This window comes from Telmatherina bonti (genome assembly GCF_933228915.1).
Source record: "Telmatherina bonti genome assembly, chromosome: 21".
Classification (NCBI taxonomy): Eukaryota; Metazoa; Chordata; class Actinopteri; order Atheriniformes; family Telmatherinidae; genus Telmatherina; species Telmatherina bonti.
Window position 1 is genome coordinate 219,078 of NC_136630.1, and position 20,979 is coordinate 240,056.

Consider the following 20,979-nt stretch of genomic DNA (forward strand, 5'->3'; position numbering starts at 1 on the left):
AGTAAATATATACACCAGTAGTACACATGTTCAGCAGTATTACAGTAAATATATACACCAGTAGTACACATGTTCAGCAGTACTACACAGTAAATATATACACCAGTAGTACACATGTTCAGTAGTATTACAGTAAATATATACACCAGTAGTACACATGTTCAGTAGTACTACACAGTAAATATATACACCAGTAGTACACATGTTCAGTAGTATTACAGTAAATATATACACCAGTAGTACACATGTTCAGTAGTACTACACAGTAAATATATACACCAGTAGTACACATGTTCAGTAGTATTACAGTAAATATATACACCAGTAGTACACATGTTCAGTAGTACTACACAGTAAATATATACACCAGTAGTACACATGTTCAGCAGTATTACAGTAAATATATACACCAGTAGTACACATGTTCAGTAGTACTACACAGTAAATATATACACCAGTAGTACACATGTTCAGCAGTATTACAGTAAATATATACACCAGTAGTACACATGTTCAGTAGTATTACAGTAAATATATACACCAGTAGTACACATGTTCAGCAGTATTAGAGTAAATATATACACCAGTAGTACACATGTTCAGTAGTACTACACAGTAAATATATACACCAGTAGTACACATGTTCAGTAGTATTACACAGTAAATATATACACCAGTAGTACACATGTTCAGCAGTATTACAGTAAATATATACACCAGTAGTACACATGTTCAGTAGTATTACACAGTAAATATATACACCAGTAGTACACATGTTCAGTAGTACTACACAGTAAATATATACACCAGTAGTACACATGTTCAGTAGTATTACAGTAAATATATACACCAGTAGTACACATGTTCAGTAGTATTACAGTAAATATATACACCAGTAGTACACATGTTCAGTAGTATTACAGTAAATATATACACCAGTAGTACACATGTTCAGTAGTACTACACAGTAAATATATACACCAGTAGTACACATGTTCAGTAGTATTACAGTAAATATATACACCAGTAGTACACATGTTCAGCAGTATTACACAGTAAATATATACACCAGTAGTACACATGTTCAGTAGTATTACAGTAAATATATACACCAGTAGTACACATGTTCAGTAGTATTACAGTAAATATAAACACCAGGTTTCCTGGTTTTCTGCTGGATCCAGGTGTGAACATGTGTTCTCTGCCTCCCTCAGACACAACGGCGTGGGTTGATGATTCACACCAAACTCGTTGCTTCTTTTCAGACGGGACATTGTTGAGGCGAAGCTGCAGGTTCTGTTGCTTTCAGGTGAATGAAGTGTGAGACGGTAACACGCATGTGGATTCTGACACGTGTGTGATGACGTCACGGTGGGCGATACGTACAGCTGTGCTTTATTTCAGACAGGACGTGTCTCTGTCATGGAAAGGATCCTCCTGTGTTGAAAGAACGCCGTCGGCAACATTGACATCGTCGGGTCATGAAAGTCAACATTTTCCATCTTTCCCTTTGTATTGATGGGCGATTTGCTGTGTGTTGCAGCGGAGGCCAGCATCGATAAGGCGAGCGAGCGTCCGGACATCAGCCAGGCGGGGAATGCTGGCAGCATGCAGCCCAGGAGACATGCTGGAGTCTGGCCCCAGACCAGAAGTCTGCTCTACAAGAACCTGCTGATCAAGTGGAGAACCAAACAGCAGAGCCTGCAGGTACCACGTCCCTCTGACCAGTAGAGCTGCAACTATCCACCACTTTAGGAACAAATAATCTCTCCATTATTTCTACGAGTCATCCAGTACTCTAACGATTATATTTATTTTATTATCATTTGTAAAACAAACACTAGAAAGTCCACCAAAGTAAATCTATAAATGTATATCTGTGAAGCTGTTGCGCGTGTTGTTACGACCTAATGCAGGAGGAAAATGTTTTAGAATATGATACGTTTAAAATGTTTTAAAAGTATCAATTTAAAATGTGCCGACGTGTTTGTGCTCCATGTGTGGAGAAACAATCCTCAACCGATCGAGAATTTCTGCCTTTTAAAAGATGAAAAGAAGAATTCCCGTAGAAAGAAGGAGTGACTTGTAAACATGTCCACAGTAAGAAGTAGCCGATGTCTTGGTGGACGACGCGCCTGGTAAAAGTCTGTCTGTTTAATCCGGAATAAAAGTTTGCTGCAGGAACAGAGGCTGCCTAAAACATGCGCTTTGACTCTGCGTGTGTGCAGGAGAGACAGATGAGGGACGGATTACCAGACGGTTAGCGTGCGTTAGCAGCCGACACCTCGCCATGCCTCGTCACTGCTGACTGATATCACAGGTTAGAACTCTGAACATTTTACCAGCCGCTGCTGATATAAATCAGAAAGCTGGATCTCCTCCTGGAGCGGTGAAGTGGGGGGGTGGTACGCCAACTCTACGTTTTCTGTCCTTTTCAGTGTGAAATGGTCCCACACTGCAACTTTTCGGTCTTTTCCTCCCCTCTTCTTCATTCTCTGCCGTTAGAGACCAAAGCAAGGAGGATCTTCAGACAGAAAGCAAAGCGCTCGCCGCTGCTGGTGGAAATGTCCGTCATCAGTCCGGCTGAAACAGTCAGACTGTACAGACACACCGTAGGCCACAGGCTCTGCTTTTATAGATTTTATACATGTTTAGATGTTTTATATGTTTACTGAAACAGTGATGTCGTCCCTCCGAGCAGCACAGTGGTCTGAGAATGATGCAGAAATGAACAAATATCACCACGTTATGTTAATTACACGGAGCATCAAGGCAGATTACTTGATCAGTTTTTGTACTCGGGTTACTCGAGTTACCCGCGTAATCGTTGCAGCCCTAGTTATCATTTTTCACTTTATTTTCTAGAGTCTGCTTCATCTCCTAGACGTCCTGAGAGGAACCGCTGTTCCTCCTTTCCTTGGTTCCACCGGGTGTTTCTGTGGCTCTTCATGCATTTTTTTTTTTTCTTTTATACTTAATTTTTATTGAAGCATTTTTAACATAAACAATAACAGTTACAGTCGGTACAGTTTGCACAATATGAAATTAGCGACAAAAAAAATAAATGTCATAATCAAAATATTATATTATTACAAAAAAAAAAATTGGGGAACAATTTCCTTTTTTTGTCTGTGTTTACTTGGTTTGTTTTCCCCCTATTCACTTTGAATTTGAATTGTCCATTTGCCCCTTCTTGAGAAATAGAGTCCAGGTTGTAGTCTCAGCAAAAATGTCAGTCTTTCCAGGTTATGAGTTTCTTCAACTAGGTCCAACCAGTCCTTGATACATGGTGGGTCCACTTGAAGCCATTTTTGTGTGATTGTTTTTTTTTTTGTTATGGCAAGAAGAATTTTTAATAGATATTTATCATTTTCAACTAAGTCTGTGGGGAGATCTCCAAGGTAAAGTGTCATGAAAGTTTGGGGAATTTTAAAACCTAATATCTGGTCTATTTTGCTTCCAACATGTAACCAAAAGGATCTTATTTTTATACACGACCAAAAAATGTGTGTGTGATGTGCTCCATCCACACCACAGCCCCTCCAACATGAAGAGCTGTTTAGGCTTTCTTGCTGTTTAGGAGTTATGAAACAACGTACTAAATTTTTCCAACTGAAATCTCGCCAAATGGCTGAGCAGGAAGTAGAGCATGCATTCTCACACATATTGTCCCATTGTTCTGTTGATATATCCATATTTATTTCTTTCTCCCATCTTTTCTTAATATAATCTGTTGAATTCCCTCTGCTGTTTTGAATAGTTTTATATAGCTTAGAAATAATTGACTTACAACCCTTATTGTACGCTTGTGAGATCAGAATAGCTAATTTATTAAGCTCTGGGGTCCTAACCTTTAGGATCTTTGAGGATATATATTGCTTTAACTGTAAATATCTAAAGTAATCATTTTGTTCTAAGTTATATTTCCTCTGACATGACTGGAAGCTTGGTAATGAGTCTTTTTCCAGAAATTTGCAATAGGCTGTCATACCATTCTGTATCCAATATTTAAATACTGAATCAATTTGATTTGGCTTAAAATCTGAATCAAATGCTACCCATCTAAGAATTGTAATCTGATTCACTATTTTAAGTTCTTTCAAAACTTGGAACCATAGTGATAAAGTGAAAAATGCAATTGGAGTAATGTCTTTTTGAGTTCTAGTCACAAGTTTTCTATCTCCTATTAAAGTTTGGATTGGGACATTTCCGCAACAAATTTCCATTTCCCTCCACCTTGTCCCACATGTGTTATCACACCACTGGGTTATAGCTTTGAGTTGGGCCGCTAAATAGTAATCGCGGAGATTGGGTAAGGATAGACCCCCCTTTTCTTTATTGATTAACAATGTTTTGTATTTGATGCGGGGTTTTTTCCCTTTCCAAATAAATCGGGAAAATTGTTTATCCCACTTCTGAAATTGGGATGTTGGGATTTTAACAGGAAGTGACATGAACAAGTAAAGTAATCTGGGCAGTATAGACATCTTTATAATTTCAATTCTTGAATTAAAGTTAAGTATATTAGTTGTCCACTTAGTAAGATTTTGCTGAATATTTTTGTTCACTGGTTCATAATTTCTTTTGTATAGATCATTAGCAGAATATGTCAGCCACACACCTAAATATTTTATTGCTTTCTGGGACCAATTGGAGGGTAATTTCTCTCTAAGTTCTTCAGATGGATTAAAGTTAAAGCCCATAACTTGTGTTTTGCCTAAGTTTAACCTGTAGCCTGAAAAAGAGCCAAATATTTCAAGTAACCCTAAAAGTGCTGGCATGGATTGATCTGGGTTGGTGATATATACAAGAATGTCATCCGCGTACAGTGCGACTTTATGTACCCTTGAATTGATGGTAATTCCTTGGATATTTTGATTTTCCCTTATTGAGCTAATGGTTCGATGTACAATGCAAATAATGTTGGTGATAAGGGGCATCCTTGTCGCGTTGATCTCTCTAGCTTTATGCGATTAGTCAAGCGCCCGTTTATTTTAATTCTTGCTGTTGGAGATTGATATAAAGTCCGAATAGTATTAATTGAGATATCTGAAAAACCAAATCTTTTTAACACTAAAAACAAGTACTCTCAATTTACGCAGTCAAACACCTTTTCAGCATCTAAGCTTATCAATGTTGCTTTATGTTTATTTATCTGAATATTGTTAATTATATGAAGTGAATGTCTTATATTATCTTGGGTTTGTCGACCAGCGACAAAGCCTGTCTGGTCTTCATCAATTAAATCTGTGATAAAAGTGTTTAACCTATTTGACAAGATAGACGCATAAAGCTTATAATCCTGGTTTAATATTGAGATTAGCCTGTAGGAACTACACAATGTTTTATCCTTTCCTTCCTTTGGTATTATTGTTATAATAGCTTCTGACCAGGATGGCGGCGTACAATTGTTTTTTAATGTCCAGTTCAAAGATTTTAGAAGAACTGGTGTAAGCAGGTCTTCGAATGCCTTGTACAACTCTGCTGGTAGGCCATCTGTGCCTGGTGTTTTGTTATTTTTTAACTTCTTTAAAGCTAGTTCCAGTTCTTTCTTGTCAATTTGTTTGTTTAGAATCTCGTTTTGTTGTTTTCTTATTGTTGGTAAATCTAACGAATTAAGGAATCCTTTTATATCCACAGCATTTGCTTGTTTAGGCTGTGCATATAACGTTTCATAATATGTCTGAAAAGCATTATCGATTTTTTCTAAGTCATTTTCAAGGGATCCTGTTTTTGGATTAACAACTGAACAGACCGATTGTAGAATTTGTCTTTGTCGAATTTTACGAGCGAGCAATTTTGTAGCTTTTGGCCCAGTTTCATAATAAGATTGTTTTAAAAACTTGTATTTCTTATCTTCTTCTTCTTCTTTGTATAAATCCACGATTTGTTTTCTTATTTTTTGAATTTCTTTCAAGATGTCTTCTTTAGGGGTTCTAATATGCTTTTTTTTCTAAATCTTTCAACATTTCATCCAACTCTTTCAATCGTCTTTCCTTTTCTTTCTTAATTGCGGTACCTTGTGATATTAATTTCCCCCTTATAACTGCTTTCAAAGTATCCCAAAGAATGGTAGGGTTAACTTCACCATTATCATTCCACTCAAGATAGTTTTGGATCTCTGTTTTGATATCATTAATGAGTTTCTTGTTATTTAGTAGGCTAGTATTTAGCCTCCATATTGTCCTTTTTGGTCTCGCTCCAAGATGTATTGTTAAGTATATCGGTGAGTGGTCTGACAGTCCTTTAGAACCAATTTCACAACTTGATATTCTATGTCTATCAGTTGTTAACATAAAAAAGAAGTGGATTCTTGAGTATACGTTGTGAGGCGAAGAAAAATATGTATAATCCCTATCGGTTGGATGTATCTCTCGCCAAACGTCAAGCAAACCCAACTCAATCAAGCCTTGTCTTAACTTTTTGCCCTGTGGAGTCAGTAATCTTTTGTTATTGGATGTATCAGTCTTGTGCATTATTGTATTTAAGTCACCTGCACATATTAAAATTCCAGTTGTTTCTGATGCAATTATTTCGATAAACTTTTTCGCAATTTTGGAACTATAATCTGGGGGTAGATAAACAGAAATAAGAGTTGTAGGCTGACCATCTATTTTACATTGTATTAGGATATATCTGCCTTCACTATCCTTTATTTGCTTAATGCATTCAAAATGCATGGAATTATGTATCAGAACTGCGACTCCTCTTTTATGGCCTGTCTTAAAAGAGCTATAAAAAGTATTTTTATAACCAAAAGTCTTTAATTTTTCATGTTAACTATTAGATAGATGAGTTTCTTGGAGAAACATTATTTTTATTTTTTCCTTCTTTACCCAAGACATTACCCTACTCCTTTTAACAACATTATTGAGACCATTTACATTCCATGTGGCTATCCTATATTTGTCAGTATTCATTACGAATTTTCAGATTACAAATGCAGACTGTAAGAACAAACTTAGAACTAACACAACAAAGAAGACAACAAAAACAAACAGAACAAAGGTGAACTTCCACCTTCAGGGCACGGCCTGGCCCTGTTTCCCTACATACTAAAAGATCCCAGTGTAGGAGGAAAAATCCCACTCGGCAGGAGCTCCTTCTCTGTATTAAGCAGAGTCCTTCTTCTTGAGCTAATAATAAGGAAAAACAAAAAAGTCCCTTATCCCAGTCAGAATTATTAATGAGCCAGGGATGTAAATAGAGCTACGACCAAATGCAAAAATAAATACAATACCTTGGTATTAAAAAAAAATATGAGATGAAATAATAATGAGTCTTTGAGACTGTTAGTGCAAGAACTTCAGTACAGATCACCAAACCATACAAAATCTAGTGAGGTCTGTACTTACATAGATCCCATTGTCCAGTAAAAATTCAAGTTTAAACTTGCTCACGCTGAAATCCTCGCAGCCTCTCACGTACCCGCTCGGAGCGTGTATTGCTGATCTTTTCCCAGTGCGCGTCGCTAGTAAAAGTCCTGTCCCAATCTTCCTCAGCGGCTGCTCGTGGTCCTTCCACAGAATAGCCTCTCCTCCTCATTTCCCCCGCCACCTCCGTTGCATTCCTGTACAAACGCGGTCCGTCGTCCCAATGAATCCTCATTCGTGCAGGGTACGGTGTTTGGAATCGAATCTTTGCTTCTTTGAGGATCCTCTTAATGTCCTTGTATTCTTTCAACTTGTTATAGACCTCCGTTGGCATATCATTGGCGAACGTGACCACCTTGTCGTCAACCACAATCTTCTTCGCCCATGCCATTTTGATGATTTTTTCCTTGATATGAAACCTCTGAAAGTTGACAAGTATAGATCTTGCTGGCTGTCCTTCTCGGGGAGTCGGTCCTAACGAGCGGTGAACACGTTGAATCTGCAGCTTCACATCATCTCCCAGTGAGAACTCTCTTCTCAAAAAGTGAGTGATGAGTGCCATCATGTCATTATTCTCGACGCCTTCTCTGATCCCATATATCCGAATATTATTCCGGCGACATCTGCCTTCGAAATCAGTCATCTTTGCTTGGAGAGTTTTCTGCTGGGTTAGGCAATGGCGGAGCGCATCCCGCAAACCGGCATTCACGGTTTCCAGCTCGGACACTCGCTGTTCAGCCTCTGTTAACCTTGTGCCTTGGTTTCGTACATCTGCGGTCAAATTCTGTAGTTTCTGGTTGTAATGAAACACTTTTATTTATTCAGACAGGATCGTGGAAGTCGGTGAATAATGACCACAACAAACTCTGTGTTCAACAATTAACTCGCGTTTATTAATCTGAACAGCAAAGAGAAAGCAAACACATCATTGGTATAGCACTTAGATAGTTTCAGTTCCAGCTCGTACCGTTTACGCGATAGGTTGGAGAGCCCACAACCCCGGTAGAGAGTGCCAAAAATACCAGCTGGGCGTCCTGATCAGTGAAACCCGCAGCAGACTCTACCAGAAGTCCGGGGCTTCTCCACTTTATACCCTGCACAAACAACACCGTGCGAGAGCAGGTAGAGAGGTGGCCAACCTTTTCCCACAATACACACACACAGTGGCTGCGCAAGACTCAGCTGTTGAGTCCTCTCAACATTCTCATGACCTTTCTTATTGCAAACACAGTTGTTTTACAGAATGCAGCTGTGCACAGCCGAATAACAGGATGCAGTCGTGCACCGCTGCACGTAGGCAGTTACATAGAAATTAAATGAAGGCACACAACATCACTAATAAACAGTCATACTTCATTCCACTCTTGATGTTTTGTGACATCATGCAATCCATTTCCATCCCACGACCATTGAATGAGGGCACACAACATCACCATTGAAGTTTATACTTCACTGGTTCATGTCGGATTTCAGGCTGGCAAGTTCTTGTTTTAATTCGTCCTTCATTTCAGCAATGTTGTTAGAAAGCGAGAGGATAGCTTTAGCAGTTGTTAGCTCGCTCTCCTCTTCTGTTAGTTCCACGCTGCTAGCCTCGTCTTCAGTGTCGTTTTCTTGGTTGTCTTTTGCTTCCTTTCCACCTTTGGCGGCCCCTGGCTTTTTGTTTTTCTTAGTTCCACCCATTACAGTCCAATTTAAGTACTGAAAGAACAATTTTCTTGAATTAGGTGGAGTTTTATTTCTTTCTGACTGGGATAGGAAAAAAGTTAGTCCACCATCTTGAAAAGCTCGTCGGAAGCCTCTTCATGCATCTTTAATGTACCATCCTGTATTCCATCCTACCTGCCCCGTTAGCTCGTCACGTCCCGGAGGTAAACGCTGTATGGTGTCGGGTTCTCAGCCTCGGCGGGATCTAGAAATACAGTGGATAGATGTCACAGTGTGGTGGGACACGTGTGCTGGAAAAATCTTTGTGGATGAGAAACAACGATGCTGAGTCAAACTGCCTTTGTTAGTTTATTCACACAAATGATACATGTAAGTCATACATGGAGAGATCTCTGAGAAGTAAAGAAAGTCGGCAGCTTATATAGTTCCAAAACTCCTCCTCTGTGGCTAGGCAGACCATATGAAACAATCATTATCTCTTATTTAAGACTAAACTGAACTCACTAAGCATCAATCACTTACTATATTACTTTATTACCTTTAACCTCTAACCTTTAGGCAACTGGTCAACCAAGCAGTTGACAAAAACAGATGCGCTGCAGGAAACTCTTCCTGCCTCTAACATTACCAGCGCATTCCATTGAGAGGTCATACATGAGTTAAAGAAAGCAGTTCACAATGAGTACAATGTCTGAACTTTATCTACATGGACTACAAAATACAACAAATCAATGTATATATGTCTAATATCTAATACAAATCAAACTCAACAATTTTCCAACACACTTCCCCCGTTTGATCCTACAGGATCACCAATAAGAAGAAAAATTGTTATAGAATACAAAAAAAACAGAGATACAGTAAAATACTCTCAGAACATCAGGAGACTCATGCCTGTAGGGTTTTAGAGAATCCATCATAAATGAGAAGAACAAAGAACACTAATAAGGATATTTCTAAATTTCAACATCAGAATCCAAGACTGAGGAAGAATACAAAGTGGAAGGTGGGACAGCAAGGCTAAGCAGGAAATCTTGACACCTATCACCAGCAAGGTCTTCATCTGGTGTGTGAGTCAGGGGGGCGTAAAGCAACTGTGGAACCTTTTCACCTAATGCAGCATTAATGAGCTTGACCAACAGAGCTCTCAGACATGGAATGCAGCAGCAGCCACAAAGAATCAGAATAGCTATGCACACTGCAATAGACATTAAAGCAGATAGGATCAGCGCTTTATATTTGCCAAAAAGATTGTCAAACATGGAAGTATCAACACCAGAATGCATTTTCATCTTATCACTAAGAGAACGAAGGCCATCTACAGCACGTGTGAGCTTTCCCATAGGGGCTGTATTATTAGGAATAAAGGAGCAACATTGATCACCAAAGATAGAGCACACACCACCTTTCTCTGCTAAGAGCATGTCAACAGCAATCCTATTTTGAAACGCCATTAGCGACGTAGCACGCAGCTGCTCATGAACCGCAGCAAGACCATCTCGTGTAAAATTAGCTAAGCGTTGAATATTAAAATGAATAAAATTTATTCGATCTAAATTTTTATTAATGGTGCACCACCAACAGAATAAAGATTCAAATCCTCCTGCTATTTGATTGGCTAATTTATACTCATCTGGGACTCCACGTGGAACTCCTATAGCATCTATGTAAGTGGGATCTGAGTCATCAAAAGAAGTCGTTAGGCTTCGCTTAATCCGAGAAATATCATGAGCAGCTGAAGATAAAAAAGGAGTCCCCATAACAATAGTAGTTGGCATGATAAGTGTGACAGGAGCACACAAACCTGACCAGTTGGCAGGAAGAGTAGCTCTTAGGGTGCGAGCACCACACCACCACCACAAATCAGATCTTGAAACACGAGGAGCATCACTAAGAGGATAAGTTGCTACACAATATGAGGAAGGAACTTTTCCTACAAAATAGGATGAGGAAATAGCATTATAAAAGCAGGTGAAATTGCCAGGGGCTACCGCAGCATCAAAGATAGGGGGTGTGGTGACAAATGAAGCAGGAAAAACAGACTCCCATTCCCTACAGGAAACTTGAGGATGCTGGGATGTGAGAAGGGCAGACAAACATATGTGACTTAATTCTAGAGGGGGTGGAACTACTCTCAAAATAGGACGAGGTCCCAGACAAACTACACAATCCTCATGTACTGTTTGACCTATCTGTTCTGCCAATAACAACCAATTATTAGTTATACTGGTAATACCAGTCATAATTGCATACGCAGTGTCAGTCACATTCAGTTTAGGCTGAACCATGACTACACGTGCACCTGTTTTCCTAGTTCTATCAGGCATTGTGGGAGCAACAAGATCTTGAAAACACATAGTGATACGAAACTGTGGGTCAATCTCCTTAGAATAAGCCCACAATATAAAAGAATGACATGAAGGGGTAGAGGTGTTGTAACTTACAACAAGACCTTGAGCATTTTTGGTGATGCTAAATAACTTACGCCCATCTTTGGCTTGATCTAAGGACCAAGCACTCCAATCATATCTTGTTTCTCCTACCAGGTCTCTCCATCCATGTCCTATAGTGGCATACCATTCATATTTTGAACCCCAAGCATCTCCACGTTGTCCAGCTCTATTAGTGAGTGCAGAATATGGGAGCACAACAACAAAACTTTCATTCAGGGGAATACAGAATAGTAATGAAACGTAAAAATAATCATCACCACATGTGCTGGACAGGCTTCGCTTCAGCACATGTGTTGAGGTTGACACATTAAAAGCAGACTCAGATCTGGGAGTGAACCACAGTAAAGGAAACACTATGATCAAAGATACAAAGAAGAGAAAACAGATGGTTCCTCTCAAAGACCAACCTAAATGCCTAAAGGGGTGCCAGGGATGGGGTGGAGACATGGTAGGCGTTCTGGTGGGACTTGGCATGTCACAGTTGCAGTGGAGCGCTTTTTTTTTTTTTTTTTTTCCTCTCACTGATCTTGCTTGAGAGCGGAGGCTGGTCTTCAGGTACTGAGGGTGGACTACCTCAGCCCTACACCTGTCACGGGGATTATTCTGCCCCTTTTGTGCTGAGGTGTGTTTTTTCTGTAGATGTGAGGTCCTCAGTCGGTGGAGGAACCTTTCTGCAATGTGAGGCGTGAATCCAAGTACTTCTCTCTGCTATTTTGATTGCAGTGTAGGTCACAAGAAGGATCTGGAATGGACCAAGCCACCTTTTATGGTTCCACTTTGATCGTTTGAAGCTTTTAATCAACACGAAGTCTCCAGGTTGAAGTGAGTGGAGTGCACTCTCAGCTGGGTGTGGGAGAGCAGCCTTCACCTGTGAGCGAATATCTGCAAGAGTTTTCACAAGATTAGAGCAATAGGTCAACACATTATGTTCACACAGGGCCGTATCTGGAGGTGGGGCTTTGGGGGGCCCAAGTCCAACATTGGGTGGTGCTGCAAACAAAATCTCAAAGGGACTGAGGTTAGCTCTGCCTCTCCTCCTCATTCTCATATACATGAGAACAATAGGGAGAGCTTTGGTCCATGGCAGTCCTGTGTCAGCACAACACTTTGCTAATTTATTTTTCAGAGTTCCGTTTTCACGTTCCACAGCACCTCCGCTGGCCGGATGGTATGAACAATGCTTTCTGACATCTATTCCTAGATGTAGAGAAATCTGAGAGATAGCCTCATTAGCAAAATGAGCTCCATTATCTGATGACAAAATTCTTGGGAGACCCCATCTCGGAATTATTTCAGTCATAAGCGCTTTCGCCACAGCTCCTGCATTAGCTTTAGAGGTGGGAAATGCTTCAACATATTTTGACCACATGTCCACAAGGACCAAACAATATTTTTTTCCTTCTGAGGGCGTTAGCTCAATGAAATCCATCATGACGTGAGAGAAAGGGCCTGCTGGGGGAGGGTGCGCAGCCTGTTGAGAATTTGGGTGTGTTCTGCCTGGATTGTGAGTAGCACAAACCATGCATGACTGGCAAAACTTTTGTGCATAAATAGTAAAGCCTTTTGTAAACCAATGTTGTCTCATAGCTGACATCATACCCCCTTTTGACACATGGTCCACACCGTGTGTCAATTTAGCATAGTGGGGAAACAGGGCTGAGGGCAGACATGGTTTACCATCTGGCCCAAACCATCCTTCAGAATTATGATGAGCACCTGCCTGAGACCACAAGCGCTTATCAGCAACAGAAGCCAGGCTTTGAAGTGCTGTGAGCGAAGACGGAACTGTGGTAGTAACAGAAGAAAAACAGGAAGCGGAAGGTAGAGGAAGGAAGGCAGCAGCTTTAGCGGCTGCATCAGCTCGTGCATTACCTGCAGAAACAGAATCAGATCCGTTAGTATGTGCAACGCACTTGCACACAGCAACCTGTTTAGGAAGTAAAATGGCAGAGAGCAGGTCTGCTATCAATGTATGATGGAGGATTGGCTTCCCATCAGATTTCAGAAAACCGCGGTGCCGCCAAAGAGCCCCAAAGTCATGCACAACGCCAAAAGCGTAACGCGAGTCTGTATAAACTGTCAAGGATTTACCTTGTGACAGCTGACAGGCACGGGTGAGAGCAATGAGTTCTGCTGTTTGGGCTGAATGATGACCAGGAAGGCGAGCGGATTCGAGTACATCATGATCAGAACAGACAGCATAACCAGAACGACAAGTACCAGTTGAATCGCGAAATGAGGAGCCATCAACATACAAAATCAAATCAGAATTTGGGAGTGGCTGATCGAGAAGGTCAGGACGAGGCGAGCACGTGATGGATAACTCAGCCATACAGTCATGCGGTTCACCATCATCTGGTGTGGGCAGAAGAGTAGCAGGATTGAGAACAGTGCAGCGTTTCACTGTGACATTTGGAAGCTCCAACAAACACGTGTGGTATCGGAGGAACCGAGACATCGAAAAATGAGAAGTTCTGTGTTCAGAGAGGATAAGATGCACAGAGTGAGGAACTAACAAAGTTAGGGGAGAATAACACACAATGTCCCTAGAGGCAGCCAAAGCCTTTTCTGCTGCTGCAATGCCTCGCAGGCAGGGAGGAAGACCTGCTGCTACTGGGTCAAGCTTGCATGAAAAGTAAGCAACAGGACGTAGTGAACCACCATGGTCCTGCAGCAGAACAGAAGTCATGCAGCCGCCTCGTTCATCCACAGTCTGTGTGAACGGTTTAGCAGGATCAGGAAGACCAAGAGTAGGAGGGGTTTGCAAAGCCAGTTTCAACGCTGTGAAAGCAGAAACTGCTTCCTCATTCCACTGAACTGGCGAGTTCATGGGTTTGGAACGGGTGAGCGCAGAAAGGGGTTTGGAAAGAACAGAAAAATTAGGAACAAAGGGTCTGCAATAGGAGCACAACCCTATGAATGACAGGAGCTGTTTAACAGTAACAGGCTTTGGAGCACACTGAATTGCAGTTAAATGCTTGGATGAAAGAGATTTACCCTGAGCACTGATCACGTGACCCAGAAAGGTAACTTGTGGCTGCACAAACTGCAATTTGCTGCGGCTAACCTTGTGTCCATGTTCAGCCAAATGGCAAAGAAGGGCAACAGTGTCTTGTAAACACTGGTCACGTGTCTGTGAACAAATCATAAGATCATCCACAAACTGAAGAAGGGCAGTACCAGGGCTGGAAACATAGGAAGAAAGAGAGGTGGCCAAAGCTTGGTTATACACAGTCGGAGACTCAGCATAGCCTTGTGGCATGCGGGTGAAAGTGTAACTTTTCCCCTGAAACTGGAAAGCAAACCAAAACTGGGAATCCTTATCGACAGGTACACTAAAAAAGGCGTTAGAAAGATCAATCACTGAAAACCACGATGAGCCAGGAGGAATGGTGGAAAGAATAGTATGAGGATTAGGAACCAGAGGAGCCCGACAATGCACCGCTGCGTTGACAACAGTTAAATCCTGAACAAACCTCCAATCCTCTGGAGCCGGAGGAGGCCTGTATTTCTTGACAGGCAAAATAGGAGTGTTAACTGGTGAGTCAGGACAGGGACGAACAACGCCTGACTGAAGAAGAGAGTTAAACACAGGAGTGATGCCAGCAATGGCTTCAGGTCGAAGAGGATATTGTGGTCTGCGGGGGCGATAGTTAGACTTAGGTGTAACCACAAGAGGTTCACAATCCTTAATAAGACCTACATCATACTTTCCTTTCGCCCACACAACAGATGGGACTGTTTCCAAGGCTGCTTCTAAATCCGGGTTTAAGCCTGTGGTGGAGGGAACAGAAGTAGAAGCAGAAAGAAGAGGTGTGGCTGGCTGCACAGCATAAACAGATCGTAAAGTGGTTACTGAAAGCTGGTAAGGTTTCCGAAACACTAAAAGGGAAGGTGAAAAATCAACTTCAGGGTCTGCAGTGTTACACCAGTCAGTTGCAGCTACACAAGCCTGTGTCCATGGACCTAAATCACACCATTGATCATTTGAAGGTTTGGCCAAAGAAATATGGGGTGTGCTGTCAGGCACTAGAAAAAAAGGAAGCTGAGCAGATGTCAGGGAAACTGACAGTGCACAGCGAGAGGTGGACCAAAAAAGACAAGAAGAACTGAGATTATCCTCTGCTTGGGACAAAAATCTCTCAGCATAAGGAGAATCAGATTCAGAAGACACATAGGATGTACAGTGAAGATGCTTTGGATCCATAAATTCCGCAGACTGTGAGACAAGTTCGCGAGCCAGTGAGACCAGGGTGTTAGACTGAGAGAAATTTAACCACCAGTGATACACATACAAGGTGGGTTGGTTCTGATGAGATAACAGGAGCGGTTCTGTCGAACTGTGAACAACCATTCCTTCAGGTGTGGAGCGCAGCTCCAAGCCTAAAGTTAACATGGCATCTCGTCCAAGAAGATTAAATGGACAGCAATTAGATAACAAAAATGAATGTTTGAATGCTGCCTGTGTAGTCTGACAGGATAATGGGGTTGTAAAATGCTCTTTGGTCTCAGTACCGCTGGACCCAAGTGAGTACAGGTAGCGGCCGCTTAATTTAGTGCCTGGCAGGTCAGAAGCTCGAATCACAGAATACGTTGCTCCGGAGTCAGCAATAAACTGTAGTTGTTTGCCATTAACATTCATGTTAAACAGAGGCAAGTTCTGAATGCTTTCATTAGAAGGACAATGTGTCAGTGTGTGTGTGTGTGGTGCAGGTTGTGTCTTATCTGTTAATGGCTGGAGGGGCTCCTCAGTCGACGCATGCGCTGAAGCTCCGCCTCGCATCACCCTTCAGTCCGAATTAGTGGGCCTTCTAGAGTTTCTTGGAGGGCCTTGCCAGAAGTAGGGTCTGCCACGGGGTCCAGGACGTCCACAACCGCGTCCGCGATGCTGGTTCACGGGTTTACGTGGACAATTCCGAGCCCGATGTCCAACTTGTCCACAATAATAGCATGCATCAGGTGGGCCTGGGGGCAGATAATGAGGGTTCTGGTTGTCAGGAGGAAAAAAGGCAGCTGGTGGTGGCTGAGGAAAGACAGCTTGGCCTGAGGCATGTTGGAGAAGGTGGAGTTGAGCCTTGTGTGCTGTGTCATTACGCTTGCGTTGATCAGCTGACTCTCTCTCCCTCTGGCGTCTTTGTTGATGTTTGGCATGGCGCAAAATGTCAGCCATGCGCACTGAAACATCAGACCATCCGATGCAGGAATCCTTAACCTGCGTGGCCAGGTCTTTCTGGAGGCCTTGAAGAAATTGTTGTTTAAGCAGGCTCTCATAAGGTGTTGTCTCATTCCCTGGATAACGATCAGGCTTCTGCAAACCACTGTGGTTATCAAAGACTTCCTGGAGACGAATCATGTAGTCATCCACATCTTCATCTGGCTTCTGAGTGCATGCACTTACTTTAGAGAGATCGCATGCCACTGGAAAGGAGTCACGAATCCTGCGGATGAAGGCCAGGAACCAGTCTCTGTATTCTTGATCAGACCGCTCTGCCCCCACCTCTTCATCTGACCAGCCGGGGGTTGCAGGCTGGAAATGCTCTTTGAAGCTGTCACGGATGAGACCAAATTGGACAGTACTGAGCAGGTGGATCATCACACGGCCCATCTCTGAAGAAGTGGGAGAGTAGTCTCTTATGAAGTCTACTAGGGCATCAGCTAACACTTGTCCCCCTTTCTCTGGCTTGGGGAGGTGTTTAGATGCTGCAATGATGTCATCTGACGTCCACGGGCGGTACACGAACATTGGCTTTCCCTCTGGACCTGCCACCTGGACCATGGGTGCGGTGAACACCGATTTTGGAACTTCTCCTGCCCGTCTTCCTCCAGACCTTGTGGTCATCCCAGACACTGGAGGTGATAGCTGAGGAATTTGGAAAGAAAAGTCATTCTCCTGCAGCAGTGAAGCAGGAGGCACATGGTGATGAGCCAAAGTGGGGGGGGGTTGGGTCTCATCCTGTCGTGCAGCACTTTGCATGCTTGTGGGGGTGGTGCTGACAGAGATTGATGAGCTGCCAGGAGAAGAAGTTATGGGAGAGGAAGGTATGGAAGAGGGGGAGAAGGAAGGTGGGCCCTTCTTCAGTGGTTGATATGGTGGAGGGGCGGAGTCCAGCGATGGGTCGACTGCAGGCCCCCAACGAGCCTGTGCGGATGGATACAGAGAAGAAGGAGAGAGAGGAGGGGCCATAGGCCCCCGATTCAAATCAGTCTTTTCATCTGTTATTTTCAAACATGTCATAACTTTCTGGCCCAACTTTCTCTGTCTTTCATCACTTTCTTCCTCCCACTTCTTTAAACATTCCTCCATAGCAGTCATAACCTTCAAGTCACTTGATTTAACCTTCTTTTTCTTTAACAATGTCTCTTGTTCTTCTTGCAATCTGTGTCTTAGTGTTATCAACTGATTTGGGCTTAATGAGCCACCATCAGGAAATCCAAACTTTTCACACCACATCCAAACATATTGACAACAATCATTTCCATATTTAGATTTCATAAATTTCATGAGGTTTGAGTCAATCTTAGAAGATTGCTGTTCCTTGCTCCCAGAAATACCCATGTCACCTTATCTTGTCACGTCTGACTCAAAGGAATGTTGCCTGGTCTTTTTCTGTTCCTAGAAATCACAGGACTTATTTCGTCTTTATTTTCTATGCTAAATGCCTGGTCTCACCTTTATTTCTTAGGTTCACAGGACTTCTTTTGCCTGGTCTTAGTGTGTTTTTTTATTTTTTTTTTGTGTTTAGATCACTTCACAGGACTTGACTGGTTAATACCTGATCCAACCTTTATTTTCAGGTTTCACAGGATTTCTTAGTTCTGGCCGATCGGGTGGTATGGCACGCTATGTCCCGAGTACCCAATCCTTGGAAACCGAACTAGCTCAGTTTCCAGACACCAGAACTTTATGTCTACTATCCAGAGCTTAGACAGACTACCTCAACAGACTGATGGCCTTCTGTTAACACCGCAAGGTTTCAAGCCACCTTCTGCTGATTTATCTGTCTATGAGCTTCTGGCATTCACACACCTTCACCTTCACTAAATTCTATTTCTCAAAATTGGGAGGAAAGGAACAGCAACCCCAAGACAGTCTGACTTAAGCACCCAGGGTTTATTAACTTACAATCTTATAATTAGGAAAAAATAATTTTGAACTGTTTGTCTAAATATCAATAATGTTATTTTAATTTGTCAAATGTCTAGGGATTTAGAAATAATACTTCTCACCCGATTATTCCAGTTTGGGGTCCAGTTGATTTCAGCGAGGTCGACCAGAATCAAAGACCGCGGTCCTCGTCTCTCAGAATGTCTTTTAGGAGGTTTGAGGATAAACTTGTTGTGGTTCAGGTGATCAGCCCCCTCGGTCCTGATCCCGGCGGACACAGGTGAAATCCCGGACGAGCGCCCAGATTGTGCTGGAAAAATCTTTGTGGATGAGAAACAACGATGCTGAGTCAAACTGCCTTTGTTAGTTTATTCACACAAATGATACATGTAAGTCATACATGGAGAGATCTCTGAGAAGTAAAGAAAGTCGGCAGCTTATATAGTTCCAAAACTCCTCCTCTGTGGCTAGGCAGACCATATGAAACAATCATTATCTCTTATTTAAGACTAAACTGAACTCACTAAGCATCAATCACTTACTATATTACTTTATTACCTTTAACCTCTAACCTTTAGGCAACTGGTCAACCAAGCAGTTGACAAAAACAGATGCGCTGCAGGAAACTCTTCCTGCCTCTAACATTACCAGCGCATTCCATTGAGAGGTCATACATGAGTTAAAGAAAGCAGTTCACAATGAGTACAATGTCTGAACTTTATCTACATGGACTACAAAATACAACAAATCAATGTATATATGTCTAATATCTAATACAAATCAAACTCAACAATTTTCCAACACACACGTCGGGAACGTGGAGTTTCAGGTCAGACAGTGACAGAAGCATCTTTCAGGGCGTTGCTGCAGAAACCGCGACTGATTCTTCTGCCCTGACTGGGTCCCCAGTCACAACATGTAGAACAAAATGAAGTCTTCAGCTGTATTTGTGAGGAGAAAGACCTGACCTGGATCCAGAGAGAAGAAAAAAGTCCATCTTCCATGCACTGTGCTGCATCTCCCTCCATATTGAGACTCTTGTTTGTTGCTGAATGACGGTCAGGACGGTGGAACAAGGGAGACAGTGAAGAGACGCAAACCAACAGTAGACCAGACCACTAGCTGCTCTGTTGGACAGAAAACAGAGCAGACCATCATCAAGAGCACCTGCAGGAGCAAACATGGAGTCAGCGACCAGGGCTGCTGGCAGATGGTATGATGTTTGTTTTATCCACTGAACAGATCTAGAGGAATGAGATCTACCTTGTGTGTGTCTGTGCAGGAACTGATCCTCCCCCTGCTGCTCCTGGGTCTCCTGATCCTCATCAGCACCCTGAATCCCCACGTTTACTATGGCGGCATCAACACAACGGACCTGGAGGGTGACAAACACTACATCAAGGGTCTGGGGTACACACCCATCACTAACATCACCAACCACATCATGGAAGAAGTGGCCCAGGAGATGCGTAAGCCTGCAGTTAATCTCCTCACTTACTGACATGTTGCTTTCCAGATCAGCTGGTCTGCATGTTGCTCCTCCGCCCACATCACAAGATGCTGCCAACTTTCCCTTCAGACCAGGAGCCTCATTTCTAACCTGCGTAGCAACGCTGCCTCCAGGCGGCGTCCGCGCGGAAAGCAGGAGAACCTTCCAGGTCTCTGAAGCAGCACGCCTGTTTCCTTTAGAAACCTGGATCAACAGTAAGTTTCACCACATGAGGGAACATCTGGCCACGCCCACATGTTGGCTATAAAAGGTCAGGTGAGGTTTTACCGCCAAGTCCTGGTGTGATAAATCCCAGACGTGGACTAGAACTGGCGTGCGGTGGGTTTGGTGCTGCAGTTTTCTAAATGAGGCTCCTGATCTGTGGGGATGATGTTTACACCAGACACGTTTCACTGTACCAGGTTTTATCTGCTAAGACTTGTATATAGATCTCTCTACCTTTGCCTTTCTGTAGTTTCTACAGCTTCTGTGTGACGACACTTTCATGTGGAACCAGTGAGTTTATCATGTGTGTGTAGTGAATGTGATCGGGTTGGAAAGAACAGCGCTCATCATAAACGAGGAAGGTCTTCTAACCGGGGGTCCACCGATGTGACGGTTCTTATCTGAAACGAGCTCCACTTGCCGGGCTGAAGACCGCATCGATAGTTTAGCAATAGTCACTAAACTAACAAGTTGACTGCTACACATACATACATACATCATACATATGCACACATACATGTACCGAAGTAGAAAATGAAATAAGTCTTTCCAGAGAAAGGTGTCTGGCCTCAGCTAGTCCTGCAGTACGGGATCTAACCATCATGATTTGTCACCTCTGCTCAATGCTGGCAACATAAAACATTTGTAGATTAATGAAACAGAAATTGT

The 20,979-nt window shown here is 42.4% G+C and overlaps 1 protein-coding gene across 1 annotated transcript in view; it reads left to right on the forward strand.

The window, feature by feature from the left end:
* Window positions 1-1,572: 1,572 nt before the first annotated feature.
* abca5 (ATP-binding cassette, sub-family A (ABC1), member 5) overlaps window positions 1,573-20,979 on the forward strand; it is a 128,405-nt gene continuing 108,998 nt past the window's right edge. The window contains exons 1-2 of the mRNA XM_079260688.1: window positions 1,573-1,707; window positions 19,879-20,065. Of these exons, the coding sequence (XP_079116814.1) occupies window positions 1,609-1,707; window positions 19,879-20,065 (286 nt within the window). The 5' untranslated portion in view covers window positions 1,573-1,608. The remainder of the gene's footprint in view (window positions 1,708-19,878; window positions 20,066-20,979) is intronic.